At 43.7% G+C, this 17,158-nt stretch overlaps 3 protein-coding genes across 3 annotated transcripts; all 3 read left to right on the top strand.

Annotated features, from left to right (window-relative positions):
• Positions 1-2,248: 2,248 nt before the first annotated feature.
• LOC121866545 lies at positions 2,249-5,620 on the top strand (the record flags this gene model as incomplete). Its single annotated transcript, XM_042366312.1, has 3 exons — positions 2,249-2,497; positions 2,953-3,167; positions 5,617-5,620. Coding segments are annotated over 3 exons (468 nt in total), but the record flags the coding sequence as incomplete, so codon positions are not given.
• A 2,545-nt stretch (positions 5,621-8,165) lies between these two features.
• On the top strand, positions 8,166-9,535 carry LOC121866544 (U-scoloptoxin(01)-Er1a-like; the record flags this gene model as incomplete). Its single annotated transcript, XM_042366311.1, has 2 exons — positions 8,166-8,315; positions 8,679-9,535. Coding segments are annotated over 2 exons (393 nt in total), but the record flags the coding sequence as incomplete, so codon positions are not given.
• Positions 9,536-12,047: 2,512 nt separating this feature from the next.
• On the top strand, positions 12,048-15,785 carry LOC121866543 (keratin, type II cytoskeletal I-like). Its single transcript, XM_042366310.1, has 4 exons — positions 12,048-12,140; positions 13,573-14,121; positions 15,241-15,350; positions 15,546-15,785. Exons 1-4 carry the CDS (start codon positions 12,107-12,109, stop codon positions 15,783-15,785), a joined length of 933 nt encoding a protein of 310 aa, XP_042222244.1. The 5' UTR covers positions 12,048-12,106.
• The last annotated feature ends 1,373 nt before the right edge of the window (positions 15,786-17,158 follow it).

Raw genomic sequence — 17,158 nt, 5'->3', positions numbered from 1 at the left:
TCATTATATCATCTAAATATCACATCAATACATACGTGTTTTCATATCATATAAAATCACCAATTTCTCAGCGGAGTAAAACTAATAATTGGCCCTCAAGTTCAGTAAGAGGCGTGTGGCAACTAGAGGATTTCAACTCTCACTCCTTCATACATATACTGCTGAATCGTTCACGTGAAGCCCCCAGAAGCATCTCCATCTTCACAGCTATAACTATCCCGCTTTACGTTCCTGTGCCAAGAGGATATAAATAAGAGAGGGGAGGAGAGCTACCGGCAGGATGTTCACAAGACTCAACCCCCTCCTGCTGGTGTTAGGTAAGGGGGACACCACCACGCCTCTGATGTGACTTATTGGAGGGTAAGGCGCGCACTGTCTACATGAGCTCAGCCAATGATAACGATACTGATTCCTGGGGGACCAATTAGCGATGACTATATTCTTGAAGGACCAATCAACGATGACTATGGTGACTCTTATGGACCAATCAACATTGACTATAGCGCCTGTATGGACAAATCAACGATAAATATAGCGACGCTTATTGACCGATCAACGATAACTACAGCGACTTCATGAACCAATCAACGATAACTACAGCGACTTCATGAACCAATCAACGATAACTACAGCGACTTCATGAACCAATCAACGATAACTAATACCGACTCACTTGTTAAATTACACGTTTTTTTTTTCACCAAATTAAATATTAAAAAAAAATCTTAAAAATTATTCAAGAAATAGATTAATGTAGTGCGTGAGAAGGTGATATATCATCACTACTCGGTAATAATATAGAGAAGAATTATCCTTATATATTATTGTTTAGTGAAGGTAGAGGCGACTGAAGCCATCACACATTATTATTATTATTATCACTACAAGATGTTAATTACCCTGTGTCTCTTTCCTCTTCATCTTCACCCTACCCTCCCTTCCTCACCCTGCCTGCCTCCCTTCCTCTCACACTGCCTCCCTCACCTCCCTCACACTGCCTCCCTCACTCTACCTCCCTCACACTGTCTCCCTCACCTCCCTCAAACTGCCTCCCTCACTCTACCTCCCTCACACTGTCTCCCTCACCTCCCTCACACTGCCTCCCTCACTCTACCTCCCTCACCTTCCTCCAGTGTTCGTCAGCCTGGCCACCACCATGGACCTGAAGAGACTAGAAAGTGTAGATCCCGAAAATCTGGAAACTCTAGAAAATCTGAAAAAATCGGGAAATCTGGAAGGGCAGGAGACTAACCAGTTCGTGGCGACGTTTGGTGACGGCGGTGGTGGCAGTGGAGGTAGTGGAGGGGGGAATTACAACATTGACAACAGTGTGTTTAATGGTGGCAGCTTCCTGAGTAACAGTGGAGGAGGTAGAGGTGTGAGGATTACCGTGAGTGGAGGAGGAGGCGGCGGAGGAGGAGGGTTCTCAAGTAACAGTGGCAGGGGAAGGTTTGATTCTAACTCCCACAGTGGCAGAGGTTCGAGGAGGTTTGGTAATAAGTTAGGTAGTGGTGGTATAGGTGGTGGTGGTAGTGGTGGCAGTAAAGGAGGAGGTGGATTTGTCAGTGGTGGTGGTAGTGGTGGCAATAAAGGAGGAGGTGGATTTGTCAGTGGTGGTAGTAGTGGAGGCAGTAAAGGAGGAGGTGGATTTGTCAGTGGTGGTGGCAGTAAAGGAGGAGGTGGATTGTCAGTGGTGGTGGTGGTAGTGGCAGTAAGGAGGAGGTGGATTTGTCAGTGGTGGTGGTAGTGGAGCGGTAGCAGCTATAGTGATGTAAGGGACGGGCAGTGGAGGTTTAGCAAAGGTAGTGGGGGAGTTTTCAGTGTGGTGGTGGTGGTGGTGGCAATAAAGGAGGAGGTGGATTTGTTGGTGGTGGTAGTAGGGAGGTAGCGAGGAGGTGGATTTGTCAGTGGTGGTGGTGGTAGTGGCAGAAGGAGGAGGTGGATTTGTCAGTGGTGGTGGTGGTAGGCAGTAAAGGAGGAGGTGGATTTGTCAGTGGTGGTGTAGTGGTGGAAGTCAGGTGGATTTGGTGGTGGTAGTGGCAGTGGTAAAGGAGGAGGTGGATTTGTCAGTGGTGGTGGTAGTGGAGGCGGTAGCAGCTATAGTGATGTAGGGACGGGCAGTGGAGGGTTTAGCAGCAAAGGTAGTGGGGGAGTTTTCAGTGGTGGTGGTGGTGGCGGCGGTGGTGGTAGTGGAGGTGGTGGCAGGTACAGTGGCGGTGGTGGTAGTGGAGGTGGCGGCGGCGGTGATGGCGGCGGCGGTGGTGGCAGCGGGTACAGTGGCGGCGGCGGTGGTGGCAGCGGGTACAGTGGCGGCGGCGGCAGCAACTTCGGAGGACAGAACAACCTTGGGATCGTGTTCTCCACCAACAACCTGGACGCCATCCCAGGGACCCCCGGCCAGGACTACCTCTTGCTGGCCTCCGTTCCCTTCACTGGCTTCGTCTGTGACTCTCTGCCGGGTTACTACGCCGACACTGACCCCTCTGCTCGCTGTCAGGTGAGTCTGTGGTCCTATTCTGTGATATTACTCTCACACTGAAGCCATCTGGAGGGTGACTGTAGCCAACTAACCCCCGGGACCACCAGCCAGGTAAGTGTGTGCCCTCGGTCAGTGTACTATTCCCCGTTACTAATACTTAACCCCGTCCAGATTTACAGTAGTTCCTACACCTACTACCTCACTACCCCATCATCAGGTCATATAATATTCTTCTACTATATTATAATAGCGCCATCAACCACCATTAACCCCCCCCCCCATTATATCTAAAATAAACTGAGGGATTGATAATACCCTAAACCTAACCTAACCAAACTTAACCTAACCTAACCTAACTAGATTCTAATACATTAAAATGGCAACTACAACAACCTCCGTAACAGTTAAACTAGATCTTGTCTCCTGATACTCTACACCAAAAATAATGTTCACTCCACTTGTTTATCATGCAGGTATTCCACATCTGTCAACACGGCGGCAGGATGGACTCTTTCCTCTGTCCCAACGGCACCGTCTTCAACCAGGAGTACTTCGTGTGTTACTGGTGGTTCAACTTCGACTGTTCTTCAGCTCCTCGGTACTACGGCCTCAACGCTGACATCGGGAAAACAGACAACACCAACTTCTTCTCCGGGAACAGCATTGATGGTGGTGGCGGCGGGAACTATAGAGGTGGTGGTGGTGGTGGCGGTGGGAACTATGGAGGTGGTGGTGGTGGCGGTGGGAACTATGGAGGAGGTAGTGGCGGTGGCGGCGGGAACTATGACGGCGGTGGCGGGAACCATGGCGGTGTAAACGACGGCGGCTTCCAGCAACCCACCAGAGACTATAACACTCAAAGGAAATAACAAAAGCCTCCTGTAATATATTATCTATATAAATATTGACTTCGTGAATTTAATTTAAGGATATGAATAAGTTTTTAATCATCGTCTGAGACATTTAAACGTATCGATAATAACATAAAGAGTCATTAAGAGAAGCTACTGGAATGTTTTACGTGTGATTACTTTCTTTTTTACGGTAAGTTATTGTAGATTTTTTTTTAATATAGAGAAATAAGTTTATGTAGATATCTTTAAATAGTTTATGTCCTTGTCTCATTAATAGTAAAAACATTAATTATTTATTCTTTTGTACGACACATGCAGGTCATTGTCAGTTTATATAATGTATATATATATTTTTTTTTGTTATAGGTGATTTATGTACTTTATGATAAAACAAAATACTATAGAAATGTTTATTATTTTACGATACTAAATGTTTATTGTAATACTCTTGGTAGATGATTATAACAGATGGTGCTCTATATTAACCTGCTACTGACACAATACTTACACAACACTCACTACACAACACACACAACACACTCACTACACAACACACACAACACACTCACTACACAACACACACAACACACTCACTACACAACTCACACAACACACTCACTACACAACACACACAACACACTCACAACACAACACACACTAAACACTCAAACAACACACTCACTACACAACACACTCACTACACAACACACTCACACAACACACTCACTACACAACACACACACACTCACTACACAACACACACAACACACTCACTACAACACACTCACTACACAACACACACAACACACTCACTACACAACACACACAACACACTCACTACACAACTCACACAACACACTCACTACACAACACACACAACACACTCACAACACAACACACACAACACACTCACAACACAACACACACAACACACTCACTACACAACACACTCACTACACAACTCACACAACACACTCACAACACTGAATAAAAGCTACTAACAAAAGGCGCTTGAAAAATTGAAGATAAAATAAAATACACAAGAATAATACTCCTTACTAAAGACTCTTCCTCATCCAACATTCTCTACTTTTCTTAACTACACCGAGGAACAATGAGACAGACACTGACGTCATTACTTATAAAGGCACTACAGGAGACCATACTACTTATTTAAGACCTTTCTAAGTTACCGATTAATGATAAACTATTGACTAAAAAAAATCGACCTCTTGTATACAAAATTATTAATGTTATTTTCACAAAGTTGGTGAATTAAGGTATAATTTTTTTTGGGTACCAGTTAAGGAAAATTACTTAGTATATATAAGTGGTTGTCAATTAAAGGCCTGCTTCTACTATGAGTTAACTACTGAAGTCAGTTTGTCTCTCTCTCTGAACCATGATCCCCCCGAGAGATTCAGTCTACTGCTTCGGGTTCACGAGTCTGAATCTCGGGGTTCATGGTTCAGCAGGGAAAATATGGTTTAAGAGTTAATTCTGTAAAGACAAAAGTAATGGTTGTTTCGAAATTGAAAATAAATCATAAAATAAAAATTATGGTTGGCAACAGGGAACTTAAACGAGTGGAAATTTTATCTAAAACACATAATGAAAAATCAAAACATTAACTTCAATTTGAGAAAAGGTGCTTTTGAAAGGGTTTATATGGCAAGGACTGATGTAAGGGTCAGAAGCGTGGACACTTTCAACAGACACCAGAAAGAGAGTGGAGGCCTTTGAAATGTGATATAGGCGAGTGTTAAAAATTGTACTAAGATTATCAAGAAGAAGAAAAATAAGATACTTTGGTTATATAAATAGGATGGGCGAATAATAATGGAAATATTAATTGACAGAGTTGAAGGGAAGGCAGAGACAAGGATGGGTCCCTTAGAGAGATACAAAACCTTAGAGGCTTGGTAAAAAAAAAACAGCCTTATCACCAACCCTCAGATAAAACGGTACTCTGATTTATGTATGTATGTATTTTATTTTTTCTGTATTGTTATAACCCAAAGACTTTACTTAAGAACACAAACATAACCTAATGCTAAGAAGATATAAATAAAAATAGTATCATAAATTCTGGTGTATTCAAAGCAAAGCGTCCAGTAGTTGTGGCGTTCCGTGACAGAGCCCAAGCGTGTGTGTGAGGCGGCTGGACCCCTTAATTCTACACCCATCTTCAGTGTTACACCCTCACTCAGCCGGTGATGGCTCTCTCCGAAACACACCACCACCAAATGTTACTTATTTTTATGCTTTCATTTTTTCCCTCAGTTAAATTTATCACCAAGAATCTTCTATGTTATTTTATTTACTACATAATATTCCTTTGTCTCTGCTCTTTCCTTTACTTTCTCTCCCTTATGTAGAGAAATGTCTATGACTGTGTGTGTGTAGATTTTAAGAAGGTGAAGGAGATGATAGATTATACTAGCATGGTGAGGAACTCTTTGATTATACTAGCATGGTGAGGAACTCTTTGATTATACTAGCATGGTGAGAAACTCTTTGATTATACTAGCATGGTGAGGAACTCTTTGATTATACTAGCATGGTGAGGAACTCTTTGATTATACTAGCATGGTGAGAAACTCTTTGATTATACTAGCATGGTGAGGAACTCTTTGATTATACTAGCATGGTGAGGAACTCTTTGAGCCAGATAATAGCTCTACTAGTCTCTCCTCTGCTTGAGATCATCACCACCAGCTGTGACACTGTTGTTGTGGAGGTAGCAAGTGTCTTATTTTGTTATTCTTCTTCTTAACAACTAAATATTAATGCAACTGGTATGATCATCACTGTTTTCTTTGCCTTGTTAGATAACTTTAGTGTTCCTGTACAGAGTTTTACAGTCATCAAGTTTTGGTTTTAGGTTTAAAAAAAATCCACGTCTGACAACTCTACTTTCTCCTTCTTACAGTATAAAGCTGTAGGAACGTCTTGCCAGTGTCAGGAGTGTCAGTCGCCGTCAGCAGAGGAAGAACCTCACCAAAGCAGTAATAGAGAGAATGAGTGGAGCAGCAGGCAGGGTTGTGGTGCCGGGTAAGACAAGACGACTGACACAAGCTAAGTATCTGACTACCAACAGTAAGAGAACAGCTGCCAGGAGGACATAACATCAACAAGACACGTGTTGACTCCACACACTGTTGCCGCATGACCACAACTAGTACAATCTCGACCATACTGCTCACTAATTGGGGGGGGGCGGGTCTCAGATTTTGTGAAAATCCGAATTTGACAGAAAAATTGTCCAGGGAGGGAGAAGGGGAGGGGGAGGGACACACTGCACAGTAAACATAATATACTGATGTACGGTCAGTCTGATTTAAAGAGAATTCTGTTTACTTATGATCGCTTTTAGATTTCAATGATACAACTGTCAACAAATAAACCCAAGTTTATGCCCATTAGAGCTTAGATGGGGTGGCCGAGTGGACACAACACCACCCTCCTGTCCTGATGGTCGCTGGTTCGATCCTGAGGAGCTCCTAGTACAGTTAACTATAAATAGACCCTAACTTTATAGTTGGGGAGGTACTGTCAGGCCTAAGGGACCTACTTTAACTTTCACCCGAAGAAAAAATAATAGGACCGAGAGCTAATCTGAATGGGATCCCTGGGTGCCAGGCCATAAGAGGAGGCACTCGTATATCAAACACATTATCAAGATCAAGTGTAGCCTTACTTGGAAGGTTTAGAAAATTCAGGAAGAATATCTCTCTTGTGGCCGGATAGGGTTCGGTATATCCAGCCCGGCTTCTAAAAGGTTTGTATTACTATTACTGGACAGGTTAGTTAAGCGAAGACATGTTGCCAAAGATTAATAGATTTTTTTTCGTAATGTTTAATAAAGCGACATCATACTAACACCTTAACACTGAACTTGATAACCATCCACGGTACTGTACGCCACCAGTCATAACCCTCACTGTTGTCAAGTTACATCCGGGCACAGGTCACTGACCCACATCGGGGCCTGGGGGACGAAAATGTAATAACTATTCATAGTAAATAAAATTTATAATAAAAGTAAAATAAAATAATAATGATTATAATAACAACAACACTGTAATAATAATAATAATAATAATAATAATAATAATAATAATAATATTAATATTAATATTAATAATAATAATTAAGAACTATAAAGAAATACAAAAGTTAAGAAAAAAATGAATAGTGAGAAACACTATATGTATGTTGTGTTATCAAGTAAGAGAAACAATTGAGACCCTGCAATTGTGTGTAATGAGGCAGAAAGACACACCACACACTGTACACATCTCCCTCACACATCACACACTGTACACATCTCCCTCACACACCACACACTGTACACATCTCCCTCACACACCACACACTGTACACACCTCCCTCACACACCACACACTGTACACACCTCCCTCACACACCACACACTGTACACATCTCCCTCACACACCACACACTGTACACACCACACACTGTACACACCTCCCTCACACACACACTGTACTCTTATCACCCTTTTCTCCTCAGTGTTGTTGGTGGTGGTGGTGGCTGGCAGCGTCATGCACCAGGCTATGGCTTCACCTAACGATGGTTCCCGGACCCTCCTCAATAACGCAGGCTTCGGTGGCAACCAGTACTTCAACAACACCGGTGGAAGTGGTGGTGGTGGACGCGGTGGAGGTGGTGGAGGTGGTGGTCGTGATGGAGGCGGTGGAGGTGGTGGTCGTGATGGAGGCGGTGGAGGTGGTGGTCGTGGTGGAGGTGGTGGTCGTGATGGAGGCGGTGGAGGTGGTGGTCGTGGTGGAGGCGGTGGTGGTGGTGGAGGTGGAGCAGCGTCCCCCGCCACGCTGGCCCAGATCATCCCGGGGGTGCCTGGTCAGGACTACCCCGTGCTAGCCCAGGTGCCCGACACAGGGTTCACTTGTGTGGGTCTCCTGCCAGGGTACTACGCCGACACTCAATCTGGCTGTCAGGTACTACAAGGAGGATATCTCTTGGTCAGGTTATGTTCTCTGTCTCTTTCCCTCACGTGTCTTCAGTAAAATTTCTCCCCATCATTCTATCTTGGTCAAATTCACTCTCCTCACTCTTCATACTTGGATCCATTTTCTGTCATTCTCCCTCTCTCATGTTCCATAGTGTACACATAGACGTACTGCATATATGCATTGGGTATACAGTATGTAATTATCATATTATCATTAATACCTTACAGAAGACAATATACTCAAACTTTCTCAGCAAACACACATACAGACACACACACACACACACACACCTCATTACAAGCACAAGTCTCCCCACACCACCTTCTAACATGTCCGTCTCCCCTGCAGGTGTTTCACATCTGTCAGCAGGACGGCCGCCTCAACTCCTTCCTCTGCCCCGTCGGCACCATCTTCAACCAGCAGTTCTTCGTCTGTGACTGGTGGTACAACTTCGACTGCTTCAACGCCGACCAGTTCTACAACCTCAACGCAGAGATCGGGCGAGTGAGTGGAAGTGGCAGCGGAGGCGGTGTAGGCGGTACCGGAGGAGGTGGAGGTGGTAACAGCATCTACCAGAACACTGGGAGGTAGTGTGACCAACACAAGACTCTACACCCCTGGAGCCTGATACAAGACCTCACGTTTAGGAACAAGTATAAGTCTCTATCTTCCGGGTGACGCAACACGAGGATCAGGACTAGAAGGAACATGTGTAGAGAAATGGTGACAAGACGTGATTATATTTGTGTTAGTCTTTGGGATGAGTTGTGTAGAGCTAACCATTAAGTAGTTGTTACCTCTCATAATGGTCTGGGTACAGGGTGTTGATTCTCCTGGGTCAACAACACCTCTTTCTCACAACCAGATGTTTCTTTTACCTATGTTAAGTCTCTGTTAACACTGTATGAGTAGATCTTCTTAAATGTTTACTAGTGAGTTGTGATGAAGGGATATATCTTTCTTCAATACAAATTTACTCTTGATAATTTTAGGTAAATGTTGTTAATTTGAGAGTTAGGTTAGATTAGGTTAGGTTAGGTTAGTCTGCAGGACATAATCTCTCGTTGTTTGAAGTGTTTTATAAGATCGGTTAAAGCAACAATACAGAAGGTGCCATAACCATATTTACTGTTTATGATAATGTCTTACACTGTAACCCGTAATTACTATAGCCATATTCTCTCTGTACTCGTCAATACAACACTGATAAATGATGACCAGTCTTCCTTTCCCTTTACTGACACGCTCCCCAGACGTCATGATGGGAAAACATAGAAAATGAATATTAAGCATATTTCCAAAGCAGTTCCTGAAGTATAGATGAAAAAAATAAGGCAGAGAATCCCGGTATATCATGTAAACTTCGTTGGTGTCCTTATAAAAATCGTACCACCACAACTGAGAGACAGACAACGATGGAAATAACCCCAACAGTTGTATATACCACAGTCTCCACAAGCCGGACTCCGCAGGCATATTTGGTCCCTGGTCGACACAACAAGGAAAAGTACATTTGACACTAAAAAAGAGGATGTTCAAGGTGTGTTTGTTCCCACACTCACGTCATCACTTGTTCCCACACTCACCTCATCACTTGTTCCCACACTCACGTCATCACTTGTTCCCCCTCACTCACGTCATCACTTGTTCCCACACTCTCTACGTCATCACTTGTTCCCACACTCACGTCATCACTTGTTCCCACACTCACGTCATCACTTGTTCCCACACTCACGTCATCACTTGTTCCCACACTCACGTCATCACTTGTTCCCACACTCACGTCATCACTTGTTCCCCCTCACTCACGTCATCACTTGTTCCCCCTCACTCACGTCATCACTTGTTCCCACACTCTCTACGTCATCACCAATCACTGAACTCATGGAAGTCAGTCACGATGGCGCGGTGTGGCACAGAATATTTTAACACTTTGGTAAAGGATGTCAGAAGTGCCTCAATTGTGTGCCAAGTCTAGAAGATTCTTATCGATAAAGGAACTAAGATATAAAGAAAGAATATATGGGTATTAAGCCATAAGTAATTACGGTAGCTATCTTACGGTTCATAGTCAATGGTAACTACGGTAGCTATCTTACGGTTCATAGTCAATGGTAACTACGGTAGCTATTTTATGGTTTATAGTCAATGGTACCTATGGTAGCCATCTTACGGTTCATAGTCAACGGTAACTACGGTAGCTATCTTACGGTTCATAGTCAACGGTAACTACGGTAGCTATCTTACGGTTCATAGTCAATGGTAACTACGGTAGCTATCTACGGTTCATAGTCAATGGTAACCACGTAGCTATCTTTACGGTTCATAGTCAATGGTAACTACGGTAAGCCCATTGTTCATAGTCAATGGCACCACGTAGCTATCTACGTTCATAGACAATGGTAACTACGGTAGCTATTTTACGGTTTATGTCAATGGTAACTACGGTAGCTATCTATTTGTTCATAGTCAGCGGTATATGCAAAAATGACGGAAGTGGCAGTACAAGTTACGACCACAGAATCACTTTCACTACCTTAGTCCTGAATATTTGTTACGTCTTGGAGTACAGAGTAATCTTATCGCTTCACGGTTCTAAGACAGACAGACAGACTTCCTACAGCACTGATCGCACACTACACACCATTTATGCGACACACTCATGACCGCACACCATTTATGCAACACACTCATGACCGCACACCATTTATGCAACACACTCATGACCGCACACCATTTATGCAACACACTCATGACCGCACAAGTCAAGGGAAGTAACTAGTCATAAGGCAACAGGTAAGTAATCAAAGATAATACAATTTACCTGTACAATTAAAGGTGTACTGTACTGTATATATCACCTATCAAGCTTCCTGATCACAATAAAACTCACTAGTTACTTGACTCATTAACCAACACAGTACAGTACCTACATCTCTTGAGTGTTAATTATTATTGATAACTTAATATACATACTAACTTAAGATAATCATTTAGATACGTTTGTTGTTGACGCTTAGTAATAATACCATATTGTATAGAGTCTTTCTCGTAGGATTAAAATATAGTTATTTATGTACTTACGTAGTTTATATCATCTTATATGAAGTAAATTATCTGACAACTTACCTATAATAACGAATATTCTGTTATGAGGAATATAAAATTACTGATAATTTAATTTCTAAAAGGTTAATTGATGTTGATTCTGGAGTTGTGTATTTTGATTACGGATATTTTGGACTCCTTAAGACTGTGTTAAATAATGTTAGGATTATCCATTGATTATCCGTCACAATATCTCTCAGGATGTTATCAATTTGTGTTATGATTTACTTAACCATGAATAATATAACTCAAGACGCTCTCTACTTTCTCAGTTTGAAGTAGAGGATGAGTAGATGTTTTGTAAGGCTCACTAACGACAATGACTAACACTTTTACTTATACCAGGAAACAGAAAACGGGGAATGGTCCTTCACACCTGTCCTTACCTGTTTGTTTACAAGGCTATCCCTCCTCTACCACCTAGGGTACCCTTATCAAGCGGTCTGACGTGTATCTCTTAGTGAGTCATAATTCTAATAAGTAAACAGACTGGAATGTGTTACTCGATAAAAAAAAACATTAAAAAAAAAGGTACTTGGTATCTCATCATCCTATACTTCGGTGGTGATAAAAGAACGTGAGTCTGTGTAAGAACTTTCACATCAGCAGTGTCATTCCCAGCACCAGGAGATAGGAGCTGCTTGGAGGAGTCAACAAGACGCTTCAGGATGACGGTCGTAGCCATCAAGCTAGTGGTTCTTGGTAAGGGGGGTGAGAGATAAGACTACAAGGAACATCACAACCCACGATACTCACGATAAGTACTGGATATATAAAGTGGTGATTACGTTTCTCTCAACCAATCCCGAATGCCAGAACACTCAGATACTACGAGTGTCAAAAGAGTTCGATACTCATGGTAAAACATCCCACGACGGGGTCTTATACTGATGGAGCGCCCCGGTCTAGTGATCTGCAGTCATCTTGGTATTTCCTCCTTGACCTGATCTTTGGAGTGTATGAAGAAAAAAGTTGTTAGGATAAGTGTGGTGGTGATGACGGGGTAAGTGTGGTGGTGATGACGGGGTAAGGGTGATGGTGATGATGGGGTAAGTGTGGTGGTGATGACGGGGTAAGTGTGGTGGTGATGACGGGGTAAATGTGGTGGTGATGACGGGGTAAGTGTGGTGGTGATGACGGGGTAAGTGTGGTAGAGACTGAGAGGTAGGTAACGAACGCCTCAGTGTTACGTGTATGGGGATGTGGCGCGCTTGCCCCCGCTCACTCACCCTTAAGGAACTTTGTGTTGTAAACGTTCACTCGATCTTTTTTTTTAACCGCTGGTAAGTATATTGAACTTTGCTCTCTCTATATCATTTATGCAAAGAGTAATTTACTGATAAGAATGTATCACTATGGACGTCATATAAATTTACCCAATCACTTTATTTACCAGCCAGAGAAAGGTTCACTTACTCTACTTTAAAGAATCAATTTAATTATATAACCTAAAAACATGTAAGGGGCAGTGCGGATATAGCACACTGTACACTAAGCCTTTATTTTTCGGTACATAAGGAACTATAAACCTTCTACATGAATGGTTTAGGAGTCCATTTATGTATAAGTAATCTAACAATTCACCTATACAGTACATACTCACTTGTCCTGTATATTCATGGTTCAAAAACCCTTCAATGCATAACGTAATTCAAATAAGATGGTGATAAGATGTAGGGCGTTCGCTTAAGACCCCTTGAGTACGATGACTTAACCCCTTGAATACGATGACTTAACCCCTTGAGTACTGTCCTAACCCCTAGAGTACGATGATCTTAACCCCTTTAATACGACGTCTTAACCCCTTGAATACGATGACTTACCCCCTTGAGTACTGTCCTAACCCCTTGAGTACAATGAAGAGAGATAACATATATTACACCTGGTGATACTGGAGAGTGGATCATTAAAAAAATAAGTTCAGGTACACGTGGTCGGGATCCACTCTATGATGGTGTTACAGTCCTGTGTGTGTGTGTGTGTGTGTGTGTGTGTGTGAGTGTGTGTGTATGTGTGTGTGTGTGTGTGTGTGTGTGTATTACTTTGTGTTTGTTCTGTAAATGTGACAAAGGAGGAGGAACTTCTTCTTCTTCTTCTTTTCACCAACACCGAGTTCTCTCTCTTGGGTCTACAGGAGCACTGGCAGGATGGGCCGGCGCAGATATCCTGAAGACTAAGAAGGATGAGGAAGGCGCCACCAAGGCCATCCTCCCCGTCTGCCAGAGAGAAAACGAGAGCACCACAGTCCTCCCCGCCACAGTCAGCAAGATAACTGACGACGAGGACTACGATAACCTGGAGGAGGGAGAAAGTTCACAGGTACTAATCAGAGTCAACCTGAAGGAGGAAGAGAGTCATAATGTTCCTCCTAATACCAGCACCAGCAGCAACGATAATGCCTTCGTCAGCCTAGATGGGGAAGCGAGTTCTCAGGTACTCACCACCGTCAGCAGGATGACTGGAGGAGGAAAGGGCTTCATCGACGACAACATCGCCACCGCCAGTACAGGGGACCTTGTGAGAACCGCCAGAGGCTTCCTTAGTAATAGCGTGAGGGGAGGAGGCGGTAGTGGAGGGTTTGTGAATCATATTAGCGGTGGTAATTTTGGTTCTAGGATTGATAGTGGTGGTAGTTTTGGCTCTAGTAGTTATAGTGGAGGTGGTGGTAGTGGTGGTAGTTTTGGCTCTGCAGGTAGTGGTGGTAGTTTTGGCTCTGCAGGTAGTGGTGGTAGTTTTGGCTCTGGTAGTCATAGTGGAGGTGGTGGTAGTGGTGGTAGTTTTGGCTCTAGTAGTTATAGTGGAGGTAGTGGTAGTGGTGGTAGTTTTGGCTCTGGCAGTAGTGGTAGCTTTGGCTCTGTTAGTCATAGTGGAGGAGGTGGTAGTGCCTCTGGTAGTCATAGTGGTGGTAATTTTGGTTCTAGGATTCATAGTGGAGGTGGTGGTAGTGGTGGCTCTGTTAGTTATAGTGGTGGTAGTGGTGGTAGTTTTGGCTCTGGTAGTCATAGTGGAGGTGGTGGTTCTAGGAGTCACGGTGGAGGTGGTGGTAGTGGTGGTAGTGGCTCTGATGTTTACAGTGTAGGAAGTGGTGGAGGCTCTGGGGGTCAGAGTGACCATGGCAGTGGAGGTGGTGACGTCTTCTTCAGTCACGGTGGTGGAGGAGGAGGTGGTGGAGGAGGTGGTGGCGGAGGAGGAGGTAGTGGAGGTGGTGGTAGTAGTTACGGTGACAGAAACACAGTCAGTGATGGTGGAATTATTAATAGTTTTGGTGGATCTGTGGTTGATGGTGGAGACGGTGGATATGTCAGCGGTGGAGGCAGTAGTGGCAGTGTGTTTAGTGGCGGCGGTGGAGGAGGTGGAAGAGGTTACTCTGGAAGTGGCAGTGGAGGTTTTGTTGATTCCAGTGGAGACAAGAGTGTGTTCAATAGTCACGGAGTTAATCAGAGTACCCAAAAACCTTTCCGGGGAAGTGTTAAGTTTGGCACAAAAGGCGGGTTGGGCAGCGGTGGTGGTGGTGCAGGTGGCGGGGGTGGTGGTGGAGGCGGATTGGGCAGCGGTCGTGGTGGTGGTAGCAGAAGGGATAAGAAGTTCCAGATCAACACCGCGAGAGGGGACAGTGTCTTCAGCGGTAACAGAGGGTCAGGCAGTGGTGGTTACAGTACTACTAGTGGAGTGGTCGGTACAAGTGGTAGAGGTAGTGGTGGTGGTGGAGGCGGGTACAGTGGTGGCGGGGGTGGTGGTGGAGGCGGGTACAGTGGCGGCGACGGCAACTTCGGGGGACAGAACAACCTGGACGCCATCCCAGGGACCCCCGGTCAGGACTACCTCTTGCTGGCCTCCGTTCCCTTCACTGGCTTCGTCTGTGACTCTCTGCCGGGTTACTACGCCGACACTGACCCCGCTGCTCGCTGTCAGGTGAGTCTGTGGTCAGGTGATAATCCAAAACTCGGAGACTTTCATATTAATCACCCATTAAACAGTTTCAGTAAACATTATTCACCTAAACGTTTTAAAACTAAGAATCGCCTTCAATGACTATTTATCTCTGAGTCGAGTAGCCTCATTCCTTCATCAGTTAACCAATTACAACCTGTTCCTTCTCTCGTGCAGGCGTTCCACGTATGTCAAGATGATGGCAGAATGGACTCTTTCCTCTGTCCCATCGGCACCGTCTTCAACCAACAGTACTTCGTGTGTGACTGGTGGTTCAACGTCGACTGTTCCTCAGCTCCTCAGTTCTATGGATTCAACGCCGACATCGGGAGACCAAATAACAACTTCATCGACGACAATTATGACGGAGGCGACAACCAGCAACACTTCAAAGGCTACAATGCACAAGGAAAATAAACCCTCTTAACTGGGTGTCTTATACCACCATAGCTTCCCAACAAAGATAAAACTGAAAACGAAAAAAAAAAAAAGCTATTCAACTCGTGTAATGTTAATGATAGTCTTGGTACAAGGAACTAGGCTCAACAACTTAGGGTCTGTCATTATATATTCTTCTACTGGGTAATACACTTAACATCAACCTTCCATTCTACCTGTTTAAAAGGAGCTTCAAAACAGTACACAAATATCAACTCTTCCGTGAACTATTGTGAAAAGCCTATCATGTTGAGGAATGATTCACGCCATCGTTACAGGACTTTGTGGGACTTCCATTCAAGGATTTCCTCACTGTTGATATTGTTGTTGATTCTTAATGATATAATGAGTCTTAGATATTGACTGAGAACTTAGGAAAAATAAATGAAAAATCCTTATTCAGTTTTGATTTCATCCTTAATTAGCATTTCATTCAATGTTTCGGATTTATGTGGTATTATAGAATTTCTTCATTTACATTGTTTCCAGGTTTAATATATCAGCGTGAGTATATAAACTTTGATACTTTCTACTCACACGACACACAGAACCCTCCACACACACCTTTACTCACCCAGGTAACTCAAGGTATATGACTACACCATTATGTAAACCCAAATTAATCACACCTGCCTCCCCACCGTCCTCCCCCCGTCACTCACACCTTCCACAATATAATAATAACATGCCCCGGCCCACCAGTACTTGTGATCACGGGAGTAAGGGCTTAAACTAGTCATCAGTCGAGAAAATGTGTAGTCGTCATCCCAGCGAGGGTGAGGACTCGAGAGGTAAGGCCAGGAGAAGGGTCACCTGCCTTTGACAGCGTACCACTAAATGAATTAATGACACACTTTAAAAGTCTTTAAAGAAAATGTCTTTTCAAGAATTAGGCAGCCTAATTATATCATCTGTGATTATGCAAATGAGATGTAAATCGCATTTTACGGCCCATTTAGCGGCTAAATGCAGATTGCACTGGACATTAATTTCCAATCATATTCATTATTGTTGTTTACAGTGATGACGTCAGCATGACGTGTCAGCCTCAGCGTCAGCCTCCCAACGCCTGAGAATGACTGTTGACCACAAATTGTATATAGTTTTACGAGCATAATAATTTACTTAACATGCCTGAAACAGCAAGAGGACATTTATACATTTCTATCTTTCCTTTACACTTTTACCTTCACGTAAACTTCTTGGATAATTCTTTTAACTTCCTGCGCACGCACTCACATATATACAGGTAAAGGTAACTTGCTGTCATAAGAGAACCTCACGATATAACAGAAGGTCGTGGCTACTGGAGCGAGACCTTCCCACCAGCCACTGTGTACACCCAGAGCATT

The sequence above is a fragment of the Homarus americanus genome, unplaced genomic scaffold (genome assembly GCF_018991925.1).
Source record: "Homarus americanus isolate GMGI-L3 unplaced genomic scaffold, GMGI_Hamer_2.0 scaffold16430, whole genome shotgun sequence".
Classification (NCBI taxonomy): Eukaryota; Metazoa; Arthropoda; class Malacostraca; order Decapoda; family Nephropidae; genus Homarus; species Homarus americanus.
The sequence above is the reverse complement of the archived record's forward strand: the minus strand, read 5'-3'. Positions and strand labels throughout refer to the sequence as shown.

What these genes read in the sequence shown, in the direction of transcription:
- LOC121866543 (XM_042366310.1), top strand. Translation starts at nt 12,107, where the DNA reads ATGACGGTCGTAGCCATCAAGCTAGTGGTTCTTG. An exon ending in CATCAAGCTAGTGGTTCTTG is followed by an intron (nt 12,141 to 13,572) that starts GTAAGGGGGGTG and finishes TTGGGTCTACAG; the next exon opens with GAGCACTGGCAGGATGGGCC. An exon ending in ACCCCGCTGCTCGCTGTCAG is followed by an intron (nt 15,351 to 15,545) that starts GTGAGTCTGTGG and finishes TCTCTCGTGCAG; the next exon opens with GCGTTCCACGTATGTCAAGA.